This window comes from Triticum dicoccoides, chromosome 5B (genome assembly GCF_002162155.2).
Source record: "Triticum dicoccoides isolate Atlit2015 ecotype Zavitan chromosome 5B, WEW_v2.0, whole genome shotgun sequence".
NCBI lineage: Eukaryota > Viridiplantae > Streptophyta > Magnoliopsida > Poales > Poaceae > Triticum > Triticum dicoccoides.
Window position 1 is genome coordinate 655,684,756 of NC_041389.1, and position 16,307 is coordinate 655,701,062.

Genomic DNA, 16,307 nt, shown 5'->3' on the forward strand with positions numbered 1-16,307 from the left:
CGGATTGGGCGCCGTGTTTTTGTGCATCTGGAAAACCTCTTCATCGCTCCCGCGCATAAAAAGACTATTTTGACGCTGTAAAAGAATTATACCGCGCCGAGGCGAAGCGCGCGCGGCTTGTTCGAGATGCTCTTAGTTTTTTTCGAGGGAAGACGGCTAGCTTTCTCGAGGCCTCATACAGATCGGCGGATCAAGCGAATTTCAGGTCCAAGGTGCTCGCCAAGTCGTCGCCCTCCTCTTCGGTGCCTTCGACGAGTAGTTAGAGCTGTGCTGCTTGACGATTTGGACTGCTACAGAAAGTTTATCACTGCCGAGGGGTCCTCTCCATTCCGGATTTGCGGTACTCCTTCCAAAGCTCAGGATTGTTTGAAAGCCAATGCACTGTAAGGGAGCCGCCATCACCAGCCGGAGCTGCCACAAGTGCTGGCGGCACTGCAGCCGGGACTGCTGCGGCAGGTCTTCATGCCGCAACTGGGAGGAGCATGACGGACAAATGTGCTATAGGGTTTGCAGTCTTAGCAAGGGTCTGTGGCGCTACAGGCAGGACCTGTGGGGGAGTGATGTGCAATGATATGTGGACAGCAAGGGTGTGGTCCGATGGGCTTGGAGATGGCAGTGGTGGAAGCCCTCCATTTGGTCCACCATCGTTGGGTGGATTTGAGTAAGAGCATCTCCAACAGCCGCGCTAAAGCGCCGCGCGCAAAAAACCTGTTAGCGCGCGCGCTGCGGCTGGTTTTGTGCGCCCGCCTGCGCTGGCTCCAGCAGCGGCGCTATAATGCAGCGCGCGCGCGCGCTGCTTCAGGAGGGCGCAAAAATACAGCGCGCGCCGCACAAACCACATGTACATTTCAAAGAAGATGAGCAAAAATGATCAAACAAACAAAATAAAAATCAATAACAAATAGTTCAAAATAAATCATTACAACTCAAACAAATAGTTTATCGTTCAGTACAACAACAAATAGTTCAAAATAAATTATTACAACACAACAAATAGTTCATGAACAATACAATGTCGAGTGCAGATATCATCATGCTCTTTGCCGTCCATGCCATGCCCACCACTCTTCAATTAGATCATTCTGAAGTTCCTTGTGCGTTGCGGGACGCCGAATGGCATGATAGGAGGCAACAAAACGGGCTACCCTTTCAGCCCTCCGCCGCACTCGCACGGGATGTCCCAAGAGCTCATACTGTGAGTAGTCTAAATCTTGGCCACGCTCATTCTCGATGATCATGTTGTGCATGATCACACAAGCGTGCATGATGTACCAAAGCATTTTTTGATCCCAAAATCTTGCCGGTCCTCTCACAATAGCAAATTGGGCTTGCAAAATCCCAAATGCTCTCTCCACATCTTTTCTAGCCGCCGCCTGAGCATTGTGGAAATCAAGATTTTTCTTACCTTCCGGTTTTTTCAACGGCTTCATGAAGGTTTGCCACTTTGGATAGATGCCATCCGCTAGATAATAGTCATAGTTGTACGTACGGCCATTTGCTACAAACTGCACAGGTGGCAACTCACCGTTTACAATCTTATTCATCAGTGGTGACCGGTTGACAACATTGATATCATTCAAAGATCCAGGCATTTCAAAGAATGCATGCCAAATCCAAGTCTCCTGATCGGCCACCGCTTCAAGGATTATAGTGGTACCCTTTTTTTGGCCGTGGAATTGCCCATGCCATGCCTTTGGACAATTCTTCCAACTCCAATGCATGCAATCTATTGAGCCAAGCATGCCAGGAAAGCCGCGCGCTTTGTTCATCGCCAATAGCCTTGCGGCGTCTTCAGCAGTGGGAGATCTCAAATACTCCTCGCCAAACACTTGCACAATTCCCACTACAAAGCGCTTGACACACATGATGGCTGGGCTCTCACCCATAGCCAAATGATCATCAACTAGATCAGCCGGGATACTGTATGCCAACATACGCAAAGCGGCTGTCACCTTCAGAAAAGTGCTATGCCCGAGCTCTCCGGCGGCATTCCTCCTTTGCTGGAAAAACCGGTCATGGCTCGCTAGTTTCTCTGCAATGCGCCTGAACAAGTCGGTGCTCATCCTAAACCGGTGACGAAAATACGACTCTGGGTATGTGGGTTTCTCCACGAAATAGTTCTTCATCAATCTGTTATGGGCATCAATCCTATCTCTCCAAATTTTCTCCCGACCCATAACCGAACCACCGTGCTTCGGTTTTTTATTGATATGCATAGCTATGATCATTGCAAGATCCTCCTCCTCTTCCATATCAAATTCTTGTTCGGAAGAATCATACGACGAACTCATCTACAATGTTCAATACTATACTATAAAAATTACAATTCAAAACATGCACCAAATTCATGAAGTTTGAGCAATACATACCTTGTAGGCGTTTTGTCAAACACCTTGCGGGCGCGGCGCGGCAGCGAGCGCTCGGGCGCTGTTCCTCGGACGACGGAGGCGCGCGGGCGCCGGCGGTACTAGGAGGGGATGGGCGGAAGCGCGGGCGCGCGGGGATAGGCCGGGGAAGCCTGAGACGGTCGCCGGGGTGCGCGGGCGGCGGCGGCGGCGCGGGCGGTCGGGGGTGGAAGCGCGAGAGGAAGAGCGGGCGCGAGCGCTCGAGTGTGCTGCGCGCTGTAGTGGGCGCCCGAAATACGCCACGCGGGTAAGTGTTTTTGACCGCGCGTCCAACCCGTTTTAGCGCGCGCGCCCGCTGGAGCGCCCTGACGCGTTGCGCGCGCTAAAACGACCTATTTTGCGGCGCGGCGCTAGTTTAGCGCGGCTGTTGGAGATGCTCTAAAGAACGGAGGGGTTGCAAGAGCTGGCATGCTTGGGGACACTTTTCACTCGTCCTTTTTCAGTAAGAAACATGTCACATCGGCTGCAACAAAATTATGTGATTATCACTTTGAGTGAACTTATTATGAGAGAAAGTGTGGTTAACACTAATTTTTGCATCAAGACACTAACATGTACTTTTACATCAACGCCATCAAAGAAACAAAGTTTCTCACATAGGAAGTGGATTTATCTAGAAAATGGTGCCCCCTTCCTTCACCTGCGGCTCAGTCCAGTCAGCTAGTTCATCTTCCTCGTCATCACCGTACCTCATCTCAAAACGCAGAAGCCCAACACCACCATTCTCAGCAGGACCAACGGACAGGAAATTGTCCAATCTAGCTATGATGCGCGGAATCCAGCCTTCAACGCCATTCAACCTGGAAAGTAACACCACACACTTCTCAATCATGCCGGCGATGCCGACCCGCACGTCCTCCACGGTCGGTGCGAGAACGGCATTTTAGGTGGAGGAGAAGACAGTGACGGCGCTGGGATCTGACGGGAGGCGATGGAAGATATTTCGGAGCACGTCATTGGTGGCGTCAGGTTAGGCTGGTCGCCACTGAGGAGCTGGTCATTCTCCATGGCTGCTAGCTGTGTAGGTCTAGAGCTTCAGGCTAGCTAGAGGAATGGAGCTCTTTCTTCAGGGCAGTGGGAATGGGGATCCCCCGGCGAGAAAGAAACGGCCGAAATGCAGTCGAGTTTTGACTTTGAGTCGAGTGGGGAAGGGATCAATCACCGCTCACCAGTTTTGTATGTGGTGTGCCTGCTAAGCAATCTTGTGTGTGTGTGTGTGCGCGCGCGCGTGCGTGCAGGACGTCAGTTTTGGTGTTTATGTTCTGTGCGAACCATTTATCTTTTTTTCTCCAAAATGATAACATAAACTTATAAACTTGAAACTTTACAATTCAACAAAACAAAAGAACTTTCATGTTTTACAGAAAATTCCAGTTTCTTGATACACGGTAAATATCTAAACTAGCATTCTTACAATCAAGCTCTACAATTTGAAGTTCATATATAATACAAAAAAAAGGTTATCTCGAAACATTGTCCATCCAATCCGATATGTTGTTTAATTGTGACCCTTCAAATTGACTAGTAATCGTGTACGTGCATTAATGCCCGTTAATATTAGCAATTGTATTGCATTACACATTAATGGTGTACCTGCAATATATATTTTTGGATAGATCGCAGGGAAAACAGAACTATGTGACTATAAGTTGAATATCATGTTTAAGAATTAGTACCAATATCTAGTTTGTTTAATTTGGTATTTATTACTTTGATCTTGTTGTGTTTGTATTAATCTCAGAGGTAAAAAGAACATATGAGATAATTTGTGGTGTTCACATTTTATTTTATTTCTAAAGATAGTCATGTTCACATATATGATAACTTCTTTCAGTACGTGGTTTGTGTAATCTATTACTTCCTAAAGTAGTTTGACGTTAAATTCGGATTCTATTATGTTTAATCTTATTTTCATAGGGTATATTCCATGTGAAAAAACACTTCGGTGCACATGCTCCGGTGAGTAATATATTTTAAGTAGTCTCAATATGGTATTTTGAAGTTTCAAAAAAATCGATAAAAAATGTGTATGTTCAATTTAATGTACATTACACATATGTAAAATTTATGTGATGAAATCAGTCACCATGTGAGCTACACAAAACTGACAAAATAAGATTTTGGAAGATCAATACTTTATGTACTGCTCACAAGTTAGAAATCATGGTTTTTGCCATGTTTGTGTAGCTCACATGTTTACTTATTTCATCACCAAAATTTACAGTTGTGTAACATACATCCATATAAACATGACAAATTGTTATTAGGAGTTTTATTGAAAATAAAAAATGTGATTTTAGAACTGTTCCGAATAAATTGCTTCAATGTCTGCATGCTCCTAAAATTAGCTTTTGGGGTTCCATGTCACGTGCATATATTGGATTTGTATTCCATGCATGCAAATTAAAAAGCCAAGTCGATCCTTGGAGGGACTTGGTATTTCATTTGCATACATGGAATACCAATTCGGCCCTTGAACTATTTTAAAAAAGTAATAGATGAGACAAAACATGTATATTAAAAGGAGCAATTATGTCTTTGAACAATCATCGTTCATTTTTTCTTCATTCCTCTGAGATCTATGCGCATGCAGCAGCATCGGAGTAAGCAATACCAGAGTAAACAAACTAGAAATTGGTACGAAATCTTAAACATATAATTCATGTTCATGGCACATGGTTTTGTTTCCCTGATCGATCTATCCAACAACTAATTAACAGTATGAAAAGCGGGTATTCAATTCGGTGTCCGGGCTTAGCTGCAGCATGGATCTTAATTTTTATGGAGGGAAGCACTAGTAGAAAACAGGGCACTTGTCCCGGTTCCAGAGGGCCTTTAGTCTTGGTTCTACAACCGGGACAAAATGGTCGGGACTAAAGCCTCTCACTTTTAGTCCCGGTTGGGTTACGAACCGGAACCAAAGGAGCTCCATGTTGCCGCTGTGGAGCGCCCAGGCAGGGTGATCTTTAGTTCCGGTTGGTAACACCGATGTTGTGGCTAGCTGGCGAACTAGCAGCTCTGGAAGACAGCGAGGATCAAGAGCAGCAACAGTGGTCGGCGCCTGCAGTTGACCACCAATGGATCTAGGATGGGTTGGGTGGCACTATTTTTTTTGTTTCTATTTACTCCTTTTACCGTGGTGCTCTCGGTAAACTACCTTGCCACGTAGCTACATCACCGTTAGCTCCGTCCCGGCTGATCACTTTTTTTTCGAGTAACATTATTTGAAACTCGGCAAAGGCTTTGCCAAATGTACGAAAAATGGATGTCGGCAAATTTATGTACGGGCCCCGACATCCCTAGGTGGAACCGCTACAAGTGATGGCAGCATTGCGGCTGGGACTGCTGCGGCCGGTCTTCGTGCCACAGCTGGGAGGGCACGACGAACGGATGCGCTATAGGGTTTGGCGTCCCAGCAAGGGTTCGTGGCGCTACAGGCAGGGACCTATCGGGGAGTGATGTGCCACGGCCCACGATATATGGACTGCAAGGGTGTGGTCCGATGGGCATGGAGGTGGCCTTGGTGGAAGCCCTCCATTTGGTTCACTGGTGTTCTGGTTCCAAGCCATCGGGTGGATTTGAGTAACGAACGGAGGGGTTGCAAGAGCTGGCTTGCTTGGCGACACTTATCACTCGCGCGACAAAATTGTGTGATTATCACTTTGAGTGAACTTATTATGAGAGAAAGTGTGATTAACACAAATTTTGGCATCAAGACACTAGCATGTACTTTTACATGAACGACACCAAAGAAACAAAGTTTCTCATAGAGAAAGTGGATTTCATCAAGAAAATGGTGCCCCCTTCCTTCACCTACGGCTCAATCCAGTCAGCTAGTTCATCTTCCTCCTCATCACTGTACCCCATCTCAAAACGCAGAATCCCAACGCCACCATTCTCAGCAGGACCAACGGACAGGAAATTGTTCCGTCTAGCTACGATACCCGGAATCCAGTCTTCAACGTCATTCAACCTGGAAATTAACACCACACAGTTCTCATTCACGCCAGTGATGCCGACCAGCGCGTCCTCCACGGTCGAGGCGAGAACGAAGTGGTCGCCGCGTAATTCATCTGGTATCTGTGTGAGTTGTAGAGTCGTCTTGTGCTAGAATGTAGGAAATATCGAGTGTCTTGGATTTGCGGGAAAGAGCATTAAACGACATTTTGTGTTGACTTTAAGTCTGTTGGGAGTCCATACATGACAGTCAAAAAACTGTGAGGGAGTGTCCACCATATACGAGAGAAGAAGAATGTCGACTGTTGTCGTGGGGTCACTCTTCCTCTTCTTTCTTGTGATAGACCTTTTGGTACTGCACGGGAAGGAAGAGAAGAGCGACCATCACCAACGGTCGCAAATGTCAGAGATGAAGAATCCCGACTGTTGTCGTGGGGGTCGCTTCTCCTTTGTTCCTGTGTGATAGACAATTTGGTGTAATGCACTCGGGGATGAAGGGAGGAGCGATCGTTCCCGTCGAATTGATCTTGATTTTTTTTTCAATTCGATTAGTACATCCCTTGCCATTAAAACCATATGTATTGCAGAAGCTCGGTTTCAAAGACTCTGAGAATATGGAGACGAGGAGGGCTCACTTAAGAACTAAACATGATTATGCGTTTCGGGTTAAGCTGTACAATGCGGTCAATCACTCCCATTTCGGTTGCTCTAATTAGGAAGCTCTCTGCAAGGCATATGGATTTGACGAGGGTATGCAAATAACATTTAATATTCATCCCGAAGATGATGATGATGATAATATCGACATATGGATGGATGTGGATAAGCCTCCAGTTTTGCCTAAATGTGAGTTTGTCAAACTAATTTGTTAAGTTAAGTAATTTATATTGTTAATTTAAAAATATTTGGTGTTCATCGGTACTAAACATCTTGATTTATAATTGTCAGCTTATTTCTTATCTTCCAAAAATACTCGGAAGGCTGTAGACAGAACATACTGTAGCTATGACTCTGAGCTTAATTGTGAGGAGAAAGGTTATCTTGTCTCGTTCATAGATGATGTTGAGGCCTTTAAAACCAATCACTCTATCCTCCAAATTTTACTGATACATGCCACGTACTAGTCCATAAATTGCATGATGGTAACTTCAATGCCAAGAACTTGGTAAGATTTTGTTAATGATGGTAACTTTATTGCATATATTCTTCTTAAGTATATAAACTACATTGCTAACTATATATGTTACTATTAGTTTTTCAACAGAGACTCCCGAAGGAGGTTGTGCCTTACATGCTATTTACCTAAGGTTATATGCATATGGTTAGCTTACGACCAACTCCTTCGAAGGCTTACCATACTACATACTCGATTTCTTCAAATGATGAAAGGCTCAAAATCAATGAATGGAGCAACGTGATGAATGCGCACACGCAACTAATTGGATACAACATGATGTGCGCAAGCCACAAGTTGGAGATAGGTTTATCTCCATTCTCCATTATGGAGATGGACTGGTTTATCTCTTTTATGATATTTTACCTAGGAGAGAGGAGTAGGTCCTAGGTATTAAGAACAATTAGTTAGTGTTGATTATGACTATGATCATGATGAGAAGTTGTTATTATGTGATACAATGTGTTAGAGTTGATGAGGAGGAGGAGTTGTGATTATGACTAGTGACCAAGTTCTTATATGATGTCTCATGGACGAAAATGATGATCATGAGGAGTTGTTATATGACAATGATGTATTATGATGATAAGTTGTTAATGATATGATGATGATGATGAGTTATTATATCATTGGATGAAAGAGCCACGGATTAGTTTCAAGTGGATGGATCCTAAGTGACCAAGTCATGGAGAGATTTCCATGACTTGGTCACTTAGGATCCATCCACTTGAAACTAATCCAATTTTCATGACTTGGTCACTTAGGATCCATCCACTTGAAACTAATCCACGGTTCTTTCATCCGTAATAACTCATTATGATGTAAAAACAATCTCTAAATTGCTACTGTATGAAAACTTGTATAATGGTGTATGAATATGACATAAAATAAAAAAATATGTAATAATAGTAGTAGCGTGGGCAGAGAGGCGTGATGATAGTAACTACCAATAGCGCTACTACTAAGTAGGTATAGCAGTAGCCTGGGTAAACCAACGCTACTGCTATCCTTTAGTTGCAGCGCCATAGCTGTAGCGCGGTCTCCCACGCTACTGCTAGCCCAAAAACCAGCGCTACTGCTGGGCTTTTCTCTAGTAGTGTTAATAGCGCTCAAGCTTTCATGCACGCCTCTGGCCTACATCATAGTAGTGGTGTTCACTATAGGTCTACATCTTATTATCGGTGAACGGTCCACATGTGTATGTAGTTCAGTTACTGGCAATGTTCGACCTCCGCACCGCTAGTAACAACTAGCCAGCAGCGTATGAGCTGGACACCGCTAGTTAAGCACGCTGCTAACTAGGGAGACCAGCACTGGTATAAATCCAAGCACACGTGCGAAAAAAATATGAAGGAAAAAATTATAGATCATTTCGTATACATTACCTTCGAGATATGTCCGGACAATAAGGATCATAGTAAGAAAGTAGATTAAACAAACTAAATATGCATGAAACATAAACATGATTCTCATCATATCTTTTCATAGTTTCTTCCCCTGAGATCTAACCGAACACGTGAACAACAAAGAGATCACTGTAATAAATATAGATTAAACAACCAAAATGCTACCATGAAACTTAAATGCAGTTGATACTTATTGTATCTCCACCTAGTTTTACTTTGATGTGGATCAAATAAAACTATAGGTTGCATTCTGTACCCTCCACAGATAAGAGCCTCAAGGTCGGCTCCAGATTGTGATCACCTAACATCTGTGTTTTAGAAGATTCCCTTTGATGTGAATTTTTTTTTTTGTAACGGCAAACACCTACGACGCATTTGGTTGGGACACTGATAACGTATTCGGTGTTGTAATGAGAATACGATGTATTAGAATGGGGTTTGAGCGATTACACGATGTGTTTGGTTCAAGCAAAGAAGAGAAAATCGTAGCCTACAGCCGCCAGCCTTGTAGAAGACGCTGGATGACGGTTGACGGGTGGCTGCCGGCGATGGCTTGCAACCAGAAAATGGAGAACGATCTTCTCATGGCGGCTGCTGCTAACAGTGGCGAAGGAAAATCGGCGCGACGGCGCAGCTGCGTGACGACAGCAGCGGGAGATCGGCGGCGCTGCTGGTCACGGCGGACGGAGATCCCCGCGCCGCTGCTCGCGGTTAAGGGAGATCGCCGGCATCGTCGCCCATGGCGGGGAAGGGAGGGGCCGGCCGCCTGCGTTCTTGCCGACGGAGGCGAAGGAAGATCTCCGGCGCTGCTGAATGCTGCTCGTGGTGAAGAAAGTATCCGGCGAGTGGAGAATAGAGAGAGGGGGTCGATACCGGGCGAGAGGTGTTTTCGATAGCAATGCGTATGGGCTGTTTTCGATTCTGCCAAGAGCCGTTTCCGATTACACGGGATCTAAAACCGGCCCGACTCAAACAAACGCAGGTAACGCAATCAGCAGACGAGAAAAAAAATCGCCAACCAAACGCGTCGCTAACATCTGTGTTTTAGGCCCTTTTTGAATAAGAGGATTCATGGAGAGTGAGTAGTGCAATATTGCAATACAAAGAAAAAAAATCCATATAATTGTTGTTTGAATCATACTGTATATGATTAATTGCATTGAAGGAATTTCAGTGGAAGAAACCAAACGTGAGCTCCAGTCTGGTGTCTAAAATTTCATCTAGGAGTTCCAATTATACACATTATCCCTTTATCTCACCCTCTATTTCTAATCAAAAAAAAAAACTCATCATAACGTTCCCCATTTTTCTGCGCATGAGGCCATGGATTTTAAGAAATTCATGTTGTTTTATTTTATATGAGACTTAGCAAGTCGTGGCATTTCAATCCTATGTTACTATCATTTCGTATTTAATTTCTCTTGTAGGAGTACTAGCATATAACGAATGTGAGTGTCATCTTGCACATTCGGGCAACAATTTGAATATATTCTTTGTCCTTCAGCCTTGATGTCTTCTCGGAATAAAGGACCTACGTATGGATTTCATAAGGCAAGATCTTGCATGAAATTTCACTATGTTACTCTTTAGATTTTAGGATAGGTTAAATTTGTAGAATCCTAATATGAATTTTGTTTCTCCATTTCGGGGATCCCTTACCCAAACATTAGCTCAAACCTCGTGTTTTTATATTGTTTTAGGGTTTGTTTGGGACTACTCCGCTTCACCAAAATCAATTTCACTCCACCAAATCCACTTTGGAGCAGCTTCATACAAAAGTCATAGCACTACCAAAGAGAATGTTTGGCTTCCATGTAGCTCCAGCTTCAAGAACGAGAAATTTAATGAAAAGGATCTATTTGATTGGATGATGGGGGAGAAACGAATGGGTATCCACTTACTGGTGGCAGTGGTGGGTAATTTTCCCCCAACTCCAGCTTCTATAGTTTTTTGAATCACCCCCTCAAGAGCTTCATAAAAAACCGAGAGTTGTACCCCAGATTCTAGTTTTTTTTAAGTGGCATATTGTGGAGCTACCCCTTTTGGCTTGTGTTTTCTGGAACGGAGCTAGATTTTAAGGAGCAGAGCAGTCCCAAACATGCTCTTAGTAGTCCAACACAGCATGTCAACTTCTCTGTTTCTAATCAAGAAATACAATCCTGCAAGATAATTTAGCCTATATTAACAAACATGGTTGCTTCTTTTTCTGCCGCTTCAATAATATATATACTAATAATAATATAATGAGTAGATAGCAGAGCTAATTTAATACTTCATATTAACACTAAGTACCGAGTTTTTACAACCAAGGTCATCTGATAAACTAGTGTCACCCGCTAATATCATACAACAGAATGGGTGACAATTCTGTTCCAGTTATCTTGCACTCTCCTAGCAGTTGATGCCACACATTTGGATATCTGGCCCAGTGACTCTTGTTGTGAACGGGTCAATGCGAACCCACAGCAAGGAGAAAATGGATGCAAGAAGGATGGCCCAGACGACAACAATGGTCGGCGTGCGGTTCTGCCGTCCCATGAGCCCCTTGAGGAATGGGTACAAGTGGATAATCACCCAGAAGGCAAAGAAGAGCTTCCCGAAAAGTGGGCCCCATGACTGATAGCCGCTGTTGATCGCGTAGGAGGTACCAGCCACAACTCCGACAAGGTTGATGATCAAGATAGTTGTTGGTGGGATCAGAAGAGTCGTCCACTTGAACATGTAGAGCTCGGCAAAATCATTATCTTCATCGGATGCTTTTGAAGTGACAGTGAAGCTGGTGTCGATACCAGCAAGTACCTTCAGAAGACCTTGGAAGACAGCAAATAGATGTGCAGAAATGCCTCCGATGACCCAGAACTGTTCATTCCTCCACCACTCGTCGATGCCAACACCACTCCACCTCATCTCAAGGATACCAGTGGCGAAGATTGAAATAAAGAGAGAGATAAACCATATACTGGCAATGTTGCTAATCTGCATTTCAATATGTAGTCAGTATAAATATTTTCGCAGTTTTGTACACGCAAGAGCAAAGACTGAGCCGGGTTTTACCTGTGGGATGATAAACTTTCCCGTGAGAAGACAAACAGCTGGTAATATGCAGTATATGAGGAGTGGTATTGATGTGAGTGGATAGATAGTGGTGTTGATGTAAGCAAATCTCTCCAGGAATTTAAGCCGTCCGCCATAGCCATACCATATGGGACAATGCCTACTGAAAAGAATTTCCACCGAACCAAGCGCCCACCGAAGCACTTGGTTCAGACGATCCGAAAGGTTGATGGGGGCAGACCCCTTGAAAGCTGGTCGCTTAGGCATGCAGTAGATTGACCGCCAGCCGCGTGCATGCATCTTGAACCCGGTAAGAATATCTTCTGTAACAGAACCATAGATCCAACCAATCTGCAAAACACAACAGGAAGATTACAGATACGAAGCAAAAAAACAGGTTTGAAGCCAACAATAAATAGATCATCTCAGAGGTATGACCACAAAGAACATTCATGAATTTAGATTTAGTTTCTTCTAACGAGCTCACATGTGAAACCTTTAGTTCTGTAAACCAGAACAAGAAACTTGACTTGATCATCAAAAAAAAAAATTGGAACACCAGTTGATATAAGAAAAATGCTGGTATTATAGAGTGTACAACTTAATTACCTCCCTTCCCCAATCACTTCTGTCCTCATAACCACAGCTGATGACATGGATTGCTTCTTTCAGAAGAGACTCTGGAGTTGCAGACTGGGGAACACCACCGTACTCCATTAGAGTGGAGGCTACGAAAACACTGGACTGGCCAAATCTCTTCTCCAGGCTCATTTGAGACATAAGAAGTGATTTCTCGTTGTCAAATCCAGAACCTATTATACGAATAGCATTCAGGTAAGAAAGAAATGTAGCCCTATCCTACCTACCCTAGTCAAAAAAAATGCTACGCTGCCTAGCAACTACAGACAAAACAAACTGAGCAACGGTTATTATAGAGCCCAAAGATACCTTCAATACCCTCCTCTATATCTTCAAGATTGAACACTGGCACAGAACCGTCCGCATGCTTATCTGACTTCTTACTTCCTGCGCTTTTCGATTTTGAGGTTCTACCCCCACAAAGCTTAGAGAATAAACCTGACTCCTTGCTCTTCATCGGGGGTTCATAACCATATAAAGCTGTTCTGTTGAACACGCAACCAGTCCCCACATAAACTGGTCCTTGGATGCCATCAAGACCCCTCAAGTTAATCTGCAGCAAACAGATACAGGTAAGTTACAGATCATTGTCAAACAAATTTTAAGAAAAAGCTCATCCAGCAACAATATTAACAACAGTGGTGCATTAAAACTACTTGGTGCCAGTGAGATAAGAAAGTGATAAGCACAAGAACTTACATCAAAAAATACAGTGTTCCTGTTTGCATATCTATCATTCGTATCAATTCCATCGAACCTCTGAGGAAACTGGACATAACAGATTTTCCTCCCTAGGTTAGGGTCCATAAGAAAGCACATAGCCTCTCTTAGAGCGCTGCTATTGTTGATGTAGTGATCACAATCAAGATTCAACATGTACTGCCCATTAGTAAGGACAGCTGATACACGAACCTGCAGAAAGCATTCCACTTCCATTACACCCAGGTAATCAAAGTATATAAGGCAACTTACGACTTCAGTGTTTAACTACTCACAAGGGCATTCATGGCACCAGCTTTCTTGTGGTGCTGGAATCCAGCACGTTTCTCACGAGACACATAAACCAAACGAGGAAGCTCATTGCCGTCACTATCAAGGCCTCCACTATGACCAAGGAAAACCTGAACATGACCAGAAACTTAAGTTAGAAAATGGTTACTGTAATAAACAGTCCTGCTGGCAGATCCAGCTCTTAATCAAGTAACCTTTGCTAGAACATGAGTCTGACCCGAAGCATTCCAGGATGGTCCCTAGTATTGTTCCCAGGCCAAGGTGTGCCATCTTGCATGATCCATCCTTCCTCAGGAACTTTCTCGGCCTTGGCTACCAGGCTATTGACGCGAACTTTGAACTCTTCATATTCTCTCTGTGGAGTTTAATAGAAATTAATGTCCTCAAACAGAAACTGGAACAACCAACAAATATACACTAATAAACTAAAATCTACCTTCATGGCTCGACGATCTTTAATGAATGAAGTCTGAACTTTGTCTTTCAAGAAATCAATTTTCTGAGCAAAGTACCACTCTGGTGCTCTGGGTTCTATGTTATACTTTTTACAAAATGGTACCCATTTTCTAGCGAACTCTGAAGTCTCAGCAAGTGCATCAAAGGTAAGCATCGCAGCTCCATCATCAGATACATAGCAAGATACTTTGTCAACAGGGTAGTCCACAGCAAGGATAGAAAGCACAGTATTTGCAGTGACAAGAGGAGGCTCCTTCATAGGATCCACAGTACTGACAAAAATGTCAACAGGAGCCAGCTGAGACAACTCACCATCCCGGTCATACCTGATAGTGCAAGTGATATACTGTCAGTACTATCTCAGTATAAACATTTTTATTAGCACTACATATTGCACATCACCTTAAAGCCAGCCTATCAAGGTAAGTTTCACGATTGACTGGAGACCACTTGGGGAACTGATCCAAAATCCAGGAAAAAGCAAACCAAATCTCACATATCACGGACAGCAGCCAAAGTGGATATGCATTACGGACAGGGTTTGTGATACGGTAGTGCAGGAAGATGCAGAGGACAATCAATCGTAGCACAATGACCATCCTGTAGGGATTTATTCTGGATGAAGGAATTGGCACTTTTCTAGACAGAGGCTGGCGAGTTTCATCATTCCTGCAATTCATATGGCCCAAGACAAAAGTTATTGCTGCAAGTCATATACAAAAACTAGTATTTACAGTTTCGGCAAGACATGTATACCCATTTAGAATATGATCTAGCAATCTCAGTTCAAATGCAGGGTTAATACCAGAAGGTATTCAAATATAAAAGAAACCCACCCAAGCTTACCTCACATAGATGTAAATTAGTCGGATAGAGCGAACAACACGAAGATGAATAATGGTGTGCAAGAGAAATTATAACTCACAGTAAGGGGTCTTCCATGCCATAGTCAGTGCATGCATCGATATCACCATTTCCACGGCCTTCAGAAGGAGCGATGCTTGTTCCATTAGTCATGGGAATTGCACCCTTGTCTTTCATTTTCCAGCCATCAACTCTCTCTTTCCACGCAACATTGCCAAGGCTGCCAGAGAACTCCCTTGATGGATTTGCTGGAAATATTCAGAAGCATAAAACAACTACTACATATTCACAGTAGGATGCAAGTACAACAAAGTACACACAAGTCATAAATGGTACATATATACATATGAGAATGGTACATATATACATACAAGAATGGTTCACATAGGCAAATGGATGTCCGCGCTTGCCAACATTTCCAGCAGGGGACAACATATGATCGGGGGAAGCTCCAGAAATCTCTCCTGAGACCTGTGCAGACATAGACGAAACCAAATGTCAGTTCCATATTCCCAAATACTGTTGTCACAATCAAAACAGGTTGCAATGTTGACAACCTGGCTATGAGAGAAGCGCGGGATGTATCCATGAGGGATTTCTCCGCTGTCATACTTGTGAAGCCCGATCTCACCGCTGCCAAACTTAGTGAGGCCAATATCATCACTGGCTCCCGAGTTCCTGCGCCAGGTGAGCATCTTCTCAGGAACCTTGTTTTTCTGATCCTGGTTGGCAGAAGCTGGGTAGTTGAAGTCACTGGCATCGTCCTCGCTTTCATCCCCACGTGCTGGTGGGCTGCCTGAACACAGCGCAAGATTCACAGGTTGAATTCTCAGCTGCTCCAGCCTTTGGATGCTGCTAGTATTTTTTTAATCGGAATCGCAGTGAAGAGGGGGGGTGAGTTAGCAGCAGCGAGCGTACCCTTGTGGCGCTTGTACTTGGTCTTGCACTGCGGGCAGGCCTGGGTGCCCTCCTTGCGCTCGTACTCGTAGCAGGGCCGGCAGACGGGGAAGGCGCAGACGTCGCAGGCGGCGAAGAGCTCGCCGTCCGCCGCCGCGCCCACGCCGTCGCCGCAGATCTGGCACACCCGCCCGCCGCCATGCCTCCCCGTTCCCGATTTCTGCGCACACGCACGCACCAGAAAATAAAAGGACGGGGCAGCAGAGTGAGACCAATCGCCGGATTATCCATCCACGCGCACAGAAAACCCCGACGAAACCCCCTAAAAAACGCCACTCACCGCCGCGTCGCCGCCGCCGCCGGCCATGGCGCCCGCGCCGCGAGCTCACCCCCCCAATCCGAGCCGCACCCCGCGCCGAACGGACCGACTCACAGGCCACTCGC

At 44.6% G+C, this 16,307-nt stretch overlaps 1 protein-coding gene across 1 annotated transcript; it reads right to left on the minus strand.

Annotated features, from left to right (window-relative positions):
- Positions 1–11,153: 11,153 nt before the first annotated feature.
- Positions 11,154–16,245, minus strand: LOC119312380 (probable cellulose synthase A catalytic subunit 2 [UDP-forming]). Its single transcript, XM_037588109.1, has 14 exons — positions 16,204–16,245; positions 15,885–16,083; positions 15,524–15,762; positions 15,338–15,437; positions 15,028–15,214; positions 14,505–14,771; positions 14,083–14,428; positions 13,864–14,001; positions 13,631–13,756; positions 13,335–13,547; positions 12,945–13,188; positions 12,606–12,808; positions 11,997–12,347; positions 11,154–11,918 (listed from the first exon to the last, which is right to left on the minus strand). The coding sequence occupies exons 1-14, from the start codon at positions 16,228–16,230 to the stop codon at positions 11,334–11,336; spliced, it is 3,225 nt and encodes a 1,074-aa protein (XP_037444006.1). The 5' UTR covers positions 16,231–16,245; the 3' UTR covers positions 11,154–11,333.
- Between the last annotated feature and the right edge of the window lie 62 nt (positions 16,246–16,307).